The sequence below is a fragment of the Pseudochaenichthys georgianus genome, chromosome 22 (assembly GCF_902827115.2).
Source record: "Pseudochaenichthys georgianus chromosome 22, fPseGeo1.2, whole genome shotgun sequence".
NCBI lineage: Eukaryota > Metazoa > Chordata > Actinopteri > Perciformes > Channichthyidae > Pseudochaenichthys > Pseudochaenichthys georgianus.
In genome coordinates this window covers 16,010,292-16,020,054 of record NC_047524.1, presented here as the reverse complement: position 1 = coordinate 16,020,054, position 9,763 = coordinate 16,010,292, and the positions used below count along the sequence as shown (strand labels likewise).

Below are 9,763 nucleotides of genomic sequence, written 5' to 3'. Positions count from 1 at the left end.
TATGCCCGCCTTTCCAAGACAGCCTTTGCTCATGAATCTTACTTTCGAGAAAAGCAAAGAGGGGAGTGGTCATTGCACTTCCCCAAAGTCCATAAAACAGCACTACAGAGAGCACAGCAGTGGTATTTAACCAGCCACACTACTCTAATTTCAGTTACATTTATCTGTGGTATCTTCTTGTGACCTAACGACAATTGATTTTCATTTATTATAATAGGGAAACAACCGTATTTCTTAAAGAATTGAAATAAAATTACCTTTGTCTACAACATTTTACATTACATGTATTACAAAATGAACAGTTGTTATTATTAAGCAATAAACCAGAGGCCATCATTTACAGTAATTTTACAACAGCTAAAGGGTGTTGTTGGGCACAAAGTGGATTATTATTGTTATTGATTGACAGACCTAAAAACAAAAAACTGAAAACACTGGCTTCAAAGGAAAACCATTTAATATCAAATAAGTAAATCTTAAACACTATATGTAAAGAAATGATAATCAAACACTGATATTTTCTTTTGTAGCTATTACTGCATCAGGATGAATCCGTCATTCCTCCTCTGTGTCCATGGACTCTGAGGGCCCTGCGGCCTGTACCTCTGCCTCATATTGCTTCTTCAGGCCCTTCAGATACATTCTCAAGCTTTCAGGGTCAAGTCTGGAGTTCCTGGCAGTCTGCATGAGGCGGGTGGCCAGGTGATACACAGCTCTCTGCCTCTGTGTTTCCGGATCACTGTGATGTTTGGCCTGGAGCAATAATAAACCACATCATTAGGGTATAGTCTCTTTGCTCTGATGTGAAGCAGGATTATTTATTGGACGCAAAAATATTTGTGCTGTCTCTCATGTCAGGCCAAGCCAAAGTATTTGACTCTCTCAGGGTCAAATATTTGTTTATGGTAAATGAAAGCTTGTTTTACTGTTGCAAAATGTAGCTTGTGCTGTATACAATCATGTACTGTAAATTAAAGGGACACATAAAACGTTGAAGATGGCAAAAGTAAATCATCGTGAACCATACCAGAAGCTGCTGGCTAACTTTGGAGGCAATTATCTTTGCCTCTTGAATTATGTTTGAAGGAAGTGCAGTCATTTCTGCTGCTCTCAGACCTAAGGAAGCAAAAACAAGCAGTGAGAAATGTCTTTGACCAGTTTAATCAGGATTGTATTCAGATTTTACAGACTCAGTACCATAGTGTCTTTCTTCAGAGCACCCTCGATTTAGCAGGTATGTGTACACCACGCTCTCTGCCCCGGTGTCCCCACTGCGTGTGTGCTGAACCTCCATGTGCTGGTTCTCCACGTTGGGATAAAGAGACTCCAGATGGCAGAGCTCCAGATAATGTGTTGCAAACAGAGTGAATGCCTGCAAACACACAGGAAACAGCACACCTTAAAGAATTAAACACACGGTATTCCTGTATTGACTTTACCTCTTTGTTGTTGACCTCAGAGGTGTATCTCACAGACAATTGCAAGTTATTCATAAAGCGCATAGGAATCAGATTTTTCTGGTTTCCATTTGAGAGGAAGGAATGTCAGTGGAGGACTGTATGCATACTACCTTGAGGCTAAGCAGGAACTCGCAAACTGTGTGGCAGATGCCGATGCCTTCCTCAGCACTGGTTCCACGCCCCAACTCATCTATGATGATCAGGGACCTGTCACTTACATTGTGGATTATGTAAGCGATCTTTGGAGAGTAAATATGCAGTCAATCATTATTTCATTATTTATTTCACTCTTAAAGAAAGTGAGAAGCCCTAATGTTAAAATACAAACATACCTCCTTCATTTCCAACATGAAGGTGGAAGAGTTTGTTTCAAAATCATCATCCACACCTATCCTGGTGAAAACCTGATCAGCAACACGAAAAGATGCATACTCAGCAGGGACAAAGGAACCTGGAATACAAAACAATGTAAGGGCGTTACTCAAAAAGTCAAATCAAATCCTGGCACTGTGCAGCTCCACATTCCAGGTTCCTGCGAGGCTTTAGAGGTTTGCTGCTGACCTATCTGAGCCATGATCTGACACAGCGCCACCTGCTTGAGGTAGGTGGATTTGCCGCTCATGTTGGGTCCAGTGATGATGACAAAGTTGCTGCCCTCGGAGATGTAGCTATTGTTCGATATGGGCTGCTGTCCAACAATCCGCTCCAGAATGGGGTGACGACCCTGCTTGATGGCCAGCGTGTCTGTGAACTCTGGGCGCACTGGCAGACGCAGCAGAAAGAAAAGGAACAATCAAAATGACCTCTACTTGTTAGTATGTTGTTTACATAATAACTCTCTTTCATGCATGTCCATGGGATGATGCCAGTAAACTGTGAGTTAATTAATGTGAATTAATCTACATAATTAAATTCTTAGGTAAGCTGGTTGTTTAACTGAAAGGTTTGTGACAGGATAATAAAGCAGATTTTTCAAAGAGTGTGCATTGGTTACAGCCAGTTAGCTCCTCCGCTGGGGGATTTGTCTGGGTTAATACAGCGCACCAGTGCACACTTATGTAACAAGGGTAAACTGAGTACAGGCTGACTGGGATAGAGGGGGGCAGGCAGTCAGCACATGTATATGGAGATACACTTTCAGACAGCTGAGGCCCAGCGCACACCACCCACGTGGCTGATCGGGCTGGTGCTGCCCACGACCCCACAAGAAAAAAAAGACCTGATGCCAGCAGAGCTGCCAGCTCAGTGGAGCAGTGTCTGACTGTTGTGTGTGACGTCGGCTGGGTGCTGACTTTGTGCACACAGCACTCCTTAAGACAACAGATCAGCATCCTGAAAGGTTCATTTGACAGTTTGACTGAATTGATATAGGCAGTGGCGGAGTATTTTTGTTGGGTAATCTATGGTAGGGCTAACCCATACAGTGGTGGGGCTCAAGTCAGTATTTGCAATGTAATTACATACACGCTATATCGCCCCCTTGACAGTGAAACGCCACGCGTGACGTTTAGGTTATTTCCCTGTCTCAATCCAAATGGAACAGTATGAAATAAAAAGGCACATGTGTCTTGTAGTAAATAAAAAGGGCGACCTGGAGCCAATCCTGCAATTTCCCCACAAGTGAAAGAGTTGACATGACAAACCCAACCCCTGCAGGGGGGTCTGGGGGTTGATTTTTTGAAATACTAACATAAAATACACATTTTGGTACTCTCTTTAGAAGAAAATAAATACATCTATTACTACACGACATATTTTAAAAAATGAATGCCATTTTAGTTTTTTGTTACTTGGTTCTGAAAGCTGAACCTGCTGCTCCTCACAGAGAGAAGAGGAAAGAGGCTGTGAATTACTTTACATTGTGGACAAGGGTGGATAGCCCCCATTGTTCTGTGTCAAAATGAAAGACAGCCCACACACCTATCAATCATCAAACCGTGGGGTCTTATTTCATTACGTGTTGATTTCTATCAACACCTAATGTTGTATCGATGTATATAGAGATGTACTACCGCAAAAGTATTCTCCGTCGGGACTTCCTGCAACAACACCACGCCGTTATGGTGATGTTCTATTAAGAAGACGATCACTACGTGACAAAAGTTTTCAAAACCGTTTCTGGTCTTCGGTATTTCCAGACAAGTGGCTACTGAAATCAATCTTACTAACTGCCGTCTGTGCAATTTACTCCGCGAGGTGGCGGACTTTATTTAGCTTACTTTAACATCATTTTTCATGGTGGGGCTAAGCCATTTCTTGGTATGGCTGTAGCCTACCCCAGCCATACCCTGGCGCCGCCACTGGAGATAGGTAGTCGGTTCAGTGATTCATACTAACCATAGTCTGAGATGGTGCATGCGTTGGCCAGTGACAGCAACATGTCCAGCATGGAGACAGCATCAGAGAGCTTGTAAAGGCAGTGGATGTGCTCGTGGACAGTGCTTAGCAGCTGACATGTAACCCTGTGTGGAAGACAGGTTAGATGCTGCAGGGGAATAGTACTGGAGGAACATTTGCTAACAAACAGTACCCTCTGGTGGACAAAACACAATAATTGATCTAAATAAGCTGTTAAAATGAAAACTTAGACTGTCTAAGTTTTCATTTTAACAGCTTATTTAGATCAATTATTGTGTTTTGCACTGTGCCCACAAAACAATACATTACTGTGAATGTTTGGTACTAGTAATATGATCATGATTTCCTCACACATAGGACATATGGAAGATCTCCCTCAGGGCCTCATCACAGCGGTCATTCATCTTCATCAGGTCAGCAATAGTGAAGCCATAGTTGTTCTTGTGCTTGGTGACCTGCGGAGGCAGATGTTGAAATCAAGCTTTTGTGTTCTTTCAATAGTTAGATATAGCATTTTCTCTGTTCTTAGTTAGCCTGTTAACTCTCTAACTTGAGTGGACCTTGATGAACTCAGGGGGGAGTTTCCCTTGAGGCAACACCACCCCTTCAAGCTTCATCTGGATGAAGAAACCTCGAGCTGTGCTGAAGCTGGTACGCATCGGCAAACCGTATTTCTCCCCCGTCTGGTTCACCAGGCCTGTGCAACATTCAAAGTGTTTTGTTGTTAAAAAATGGTAAAAGATTATGGCAGAAAATACTTTATTCAGCCTCTCATATATGTAGAATATATATGTATCATATTAAAATGTATATATTTAGGTTTTGGACTGTCAAAACAATCTGGAATGGACATGTTTTAGTATGCTTTTTTTAAAGTATGGACCGAAACAAATAGAGAAATATTTGCCATATAATTATGATAATGAGAGGTAATAAAAATAATGAATAGTTGCAGCCCTAATTGTAAGCCAAATATATCAACTGAACAGCCAAATGACACACCTGCAATGTCGTCCACTATCTCAGTGTAAGCTCTGCGTGCGATGTCGAGGAACTCGTTGATGTTGGGGCGGACAGCATAACACTTCTGGGTGCGCATGTTCAGGCTGCCCTTCAGGTAGGTAGTATCCTCATTTATCACTGTCTTGATCTGTGCTAGGATCATGTCAAACCTGAGGATAACTCAAAAATATTGACTGTAAGAAGTCTGTAGTACATGATGGCAAATGTATATCAAACATAGTCACAACACTTGGTACCTGTTGTCTTCCAGGGAGGTGCTGTATGCCTTGAGCAGAGCTGTTTTGCAATTCTTTAACACCAACTAATCGAAAGGGGAAAATGCTTGAAACTTAATATTTGCCTACTTCATCATTTACTACATGGGTATAGAATGATTTAAAACCAATTTCACAAACCCGTAACCGTGGCACTAGGTCTAACGTGTGTTTCAGCTGAATGACGTGAGTAATCTTTGCTTCAGCAACCTGAATCTGCAGGAATACAGAAACAAGTACTGATTTGCTAAAAGGCAGACAAACATTTCTCACATATTTTGGCAATTTAGTTTGCTAACATTTTCACACGCATTCCACTGCTATGAAATCAGTTTAGACAATCACAAACACTGAAAGTACCGTTTCCTGCTTTGGGATTTGGACGAGAACAGAAAGCAGCTGGTCAATGTCAAGGAAGTGACCTATGGCTGTGCAAAAGAGCAGATATTGAAAAACTGTGTCATATTATTATTATATGCCCATCTTCAGTATGCACATGAATCTTTAATGTATCAATAAAAAGCATTTGTGGTTATTCCTGACCATTCTTCAGGCCAAAGAAGAGCTCCTCGTCCTGCAGCAGCTCTTGTATAGTATCCAAGCGTATGTTGATGGTGTCCACATCAACTAGAGGCTCCAGAATATTGGAGCGCAACCTTCTAGCTCCACCAGGCGTTTTAGTGTGGTTAAGTACACCTAAAAGAGTATGCTCGCTCCTATACACAGATAAGCAGACAGATCTCTTAATGCACATGATAATAAAAGCACTACACACTTAAAAGATGCTTTGACAGTCTCGCCCTCTTACCTGTGGTCTCTGTTATTGACCACCAACTCCAAGTTAGTGGCAGATGCTGAGTCAATCATTGCTGTCTGCTCGCTTCCTTTAAAAGTCACTTTGAGAGACTTGGCAGCGTAGACAGAGTTCTGGATGAACTCCAAATATTTCAACAAAGCAGCTGCTGCAGCTAGGCAATAATACCTGAAAACATAATAACATTTGGTAATAAAAAAATATTGTTACAGTACATCTGCTTCTATACATTAATGTACTCAGTAGCGTACTTAGTTTGCACTTCCATGATGACGGTGCCAAATTCTGGAGCACACAGCTGCTGAATGTACTCCAGTCCTTTCCTCTCATTAAAGTACTTCCTTTGGATAGCAGTGAAAGCTACACCCTGACAAACAAACATAATAATATTGTAATAAATATAATAATATGATAAATACAAATAGTATGTCACAATAGCAGCTTTAATAACACAGGTGATTAGATGGTACACACCATACAGAAGAGACAGCAAGGGGTGAGACAATAAGATTTGATTATGGATCGCAATTGAATAAATCTTTCGGGCTATTGTAAACATCCTTGGAAAGGCTTTTTATTTTTGCACTCATCGTAGTAAAATTAAATACATTAGTGGATACATTAAAGCGTTTTTTTTTCTAACAAAATCCTGGGAATCCAATATGTTTTAGTGCCATTTAAGCATATTTTTATGATTGTCAGGATTACATTCTAAATTGCGATTATTCTGGCCTAAATGTTGCATAGAATCTTCCTATCGTCCCGTGCCTAGTATGAGTGAGTGAATACTGTAAGCATGAGTGATCTACTATCTTCTTTCAAAGTGGGTCTTTTTGAACAAATGGTGTTTGACTCATAACAACTATTCTGCACAGGTACCGGGAAGTTCTCGGTGATGAGGTTGAACAGCTTGGTCCCTTTTCCCTTCTCACTGGCTGTGTCTGGCATCAGTATTTCCAGTGGCACCAATATGTGCATTTTGGTAATGACCTACAAAAGAGTAACATATGAGTGAGACAAGAGTTTCTTCTATTTTAAGAGTCTGTGCTGAGTGTAGCCATGATTTCCAGCCAATTAAGCATGTAGGTTAGAGCTTTTGACAGCATTACCTTGGCATACGCCCCAGTGTCTGCAAACTGGGAGAGTATAAGCTCTGGGCATTTCAAGTTGAGACTAGCAATGCCAATCTCTCCCCTGGCCAAACCGCGGCCTTCAACCACCGCAACAATCACAGAGGCACCACAAGTTGACGTTGCAGAGGAACAGCTTGTTACTGCAACCAAAACATTAATTATAATTAGAATCACAGCTTCAGTCATGTTGACATGGTCAAACAGTATTTGAGGTTAAAATACCAGTGTGATCAGTCAGTGGTGTCCGTGCTGGGTGTGTGCCAGGGGCCCCAGCAGACCCCGGGGTCCTCCTGAGTTTCGGTGTTACTCCACGGCTGCGAAGGGAGGAGCTGTCCGAGGTAGTCGCAAGAAGTGATGAACTGGTCCTGTCTAACGTGTAGCTGTGATGGAGCTGACCTTTTTCAAGACAAATATAAGTATATATATTTGAATGGAAATTCAGCATTGTTGTTGTTGAAATGTCTTCTGTCCAATAACAATAGCTTCAAATTCATGTGACATATAGAATACCATTCCATATTAGATATTATTACTATTCTCGACAAATAAGACCTTTTGTATTTTATTTTAAGGCATACTCTGTTTCATACCAATACTGTATTCAAATGCAGCTTTTTTTGTTGAAAAGTCTCGATGTATTTCATAAGCTTCCATATAATGTAACCCATTGACTCCAAATCGATGCAGAATTGTAAAACTACACAGGTAAATCAGCACACACTTATTTTCAATGGATTTTAGTGTTTTTTCTATGTTAAGAGACGTCCACTGACTGTTGACAGTCTTTAACTTCATTTGTAAGGCCATTGTTGTAAAAGAAGCTAACATTGGTGCTAGCTTAAACTGCTATGGCTATCATCACCTGAGGCCATCCGAGGGAGCGATAGACCATGGCCGGAGCTCGAGCTGCCTTCACCTAAACTCTGGTGGGATGAACTGGACGAAGTTGAAGGGGGACAGTATGAGGTCGTTTCATTCGGCTCGCTTCTGTCCATTGGGGACACCCCCCATGTTTCTCTACATTCTGGGGTGTCACCTACCTCGTCTGTGCTGCTAGAAAACATTTAAAAACCTGGCAAAGGCAGATGAAGAGACCTAAATTACCGAACGTATTAATACATATTTTAGGAGTAGCAAAAATAAATGTGGAAGAAGTCTGACCGGAAGCTTCCAAAACCCGCCACACCGAAAGTACGATGCAGAGCCAAATCAGCGCGCGATCATGTTAGGTCCTTATGGAAAGCCTAAAGTGCCACTATTCGCCCGTTTAAAACGCGCGTTTTTTAGGTTTTTTAGGTTCTAGCTATTTCATTTCATTTCAAACCTTTATTTAACCAGATTGGTCCCATTGAGATCATAGACCTCTTTTTCAAGGGAGACCTGCAGCATATAGGTTCCACATGAAACATAAAACAATAAAGGACATTATACATTATATTTACAGGATACATAGTTATAGACATTTACAAGTGCCCATTGTATCAGCAAGCATTTCATTTAGCCTAGCTTTAAAAACATGCAGAGGAATGAGATTGCTCAGTTTCAATTTTTGCTGAAGATTGTTCCAAGCAAGTGGAGCTGCGCACATAAAAGCTGTCTTACCTAAGACAGTCCTTGCTCTTGGCACATCTAACAAGACTACATCCTGTGATCTCAGACAATAGCTGCTTGCAACTCTCTGTGTTATCAGAGAGCAGATATAATACGGGAGTTTACCCAACAAAGCTTTATAAATAAACGTGTACCAATGACTGAGCCTCCGTACAGAGAGTGATGGTAAACCTGCCTTGGTATACAGTGTACAGTGATGTGTAAGCGCTTTACAATTTGTGACAAATCTCAGAGCACTGTGATACGCAGCATCCAATTTGCTCAGGTAATTGGCAGGTGCATTCATATACAACAAATCACCATAGTCCAGCACAGGTAAAAAGGTCACAGTGACTAGCCTTTTCCTGGCCTCAAGCGAGAAGCAGGACTTGTTTCTGTAGAAGAACCCTAGCCTAACCCTCAGTTATTTAAGCAGGTTATTGACATGAAGTTTAAAAGAGAGACACTCATCAAGCCAGATACCAAGGTATTTGTAACAGGCAACAACTTCAAGTTTTGTTCCTTGCGTAGTTACAATATCTAAAACAGGCTCTGGTGTCTTTTTAGCTTTTGAAAAGAGTATTACCTTGGTTTTATCAACATTTAAAAGAAGCTTTAATTCAGAGAGCTGAGTCTGAATAGTGTTAAAAACAGCTTGTAATTTAACAACAGCCTCTTTAATGGAGGGACCTGCACAATACATCACAGTATCATCCGCATAAAAATGTAAAGTAGCTTCATCCACATTATCACCTACACTGTTAATATATATGGAGAATAAAAGTGGTCCTAAAACAGAACCTTGTGGTACACCATTAGAAATGTTTAACCATTCAGAAGACAGTCCATCAAAATGAACACATTGGGACCTTTTAGAGAGGTAGTTCACAAACCACCCCACTGCAAGGCTGGATATGCCAATACTGAGTAGCCTCTGCTTTAACATGCGATGATCAACGGTGTCAAATGCTTTGGAAAGGTCAATAAACAGAGCTGCACAACTCTGCTTATTATCTAAAATAGTAGTAATGTCATTTACCACTTTCATTGTCGCAGTCATGGTGCTGTGTTTCTTTCTGAAGCCTAACTGATGTTTAGACAGGATGTCATTTGTACATAAAAATTCCTTTA

At 41.1% G+C, this 9,763-nt stretch overlaps 1 protein-coding gene across 2 annotated transcripts; it reads right to left on the bottom strand.

Annotated features, from left to right (window-relative positions):
• Positions 1-533: 533 nt before the first annotated feature.
• Positions 534-8,142, bottom strand: msh4 (mutS homolog 4). 2 transcript variants are annotated; one of them, XM_034110982.1, is made up of 20 exons: positions 7,905-8,142; positions 7,265-7,438; positions 7,019-7,182; positions 6,789-6,899; positions 6,161-6,276; positions 5,904-6,077; positions 5,639-5,811; positions 5,456-5,523; positions 5,237-5,311; positions 5,078-5,142; positions 4,821-4,990; positions 4,379-4,515; positions 4,170-4,273; positions 3,798-3,922; positions 2,022-2,222; positions 1,793-1,911; positions 1,571-1,699; positions 1,198-1,372; positions 1,028-1,116; positions 534-753 (listed from the first exon to the last, which is right to left on the bottom strand). In XM_034110982.1, the coding sequence occupies exons 1-20, from the start codon at positions 8,104-8,106 to the stop codon at positions 556-558; spliced, it is 2,769 nt and encodes a 922-aa protein (XP_033966873.1). In that variant the 5' UTR covers positions 8,107-8,142; the 3' UTR covers positions 534-555. The 2 variants fall into 2 exon arrangements, with proteins under 2 accessions (XP_033966873.1, XP_033966874.1); XM_034110983.1 differs by having other exon boundaries at positions 7,959-8,142.
• Positions 8,143-9,763: the final 1,621 nt, after the last annotated feature.

Excerpts from the sequence above, each read along its gene's own strand:
- msh4 (XM_034110982.1), bottom strand. The coding sequence starts at position 8,106 with ATGTTTTCTAGCAGCACAGACGAGGTAGGTGACACCCCAGAATGTAGA. Across the intron at positions 5,524-5,638 it reads CTTCTTTGGCCTGAAGAATG|CCATAGGTCACTTCCTTGAC; the intron begins GTCAGGAATAAC and ends TCTTTTGCACAG. Across the intron at positions 1,373-1,570 it reads AGTTCCTGCTTAGCCTCAAG|GCATTCACTCTGTTTGCAAC; the intron begins GTAGTATGCATA and ends GTGTGTTTGCAG.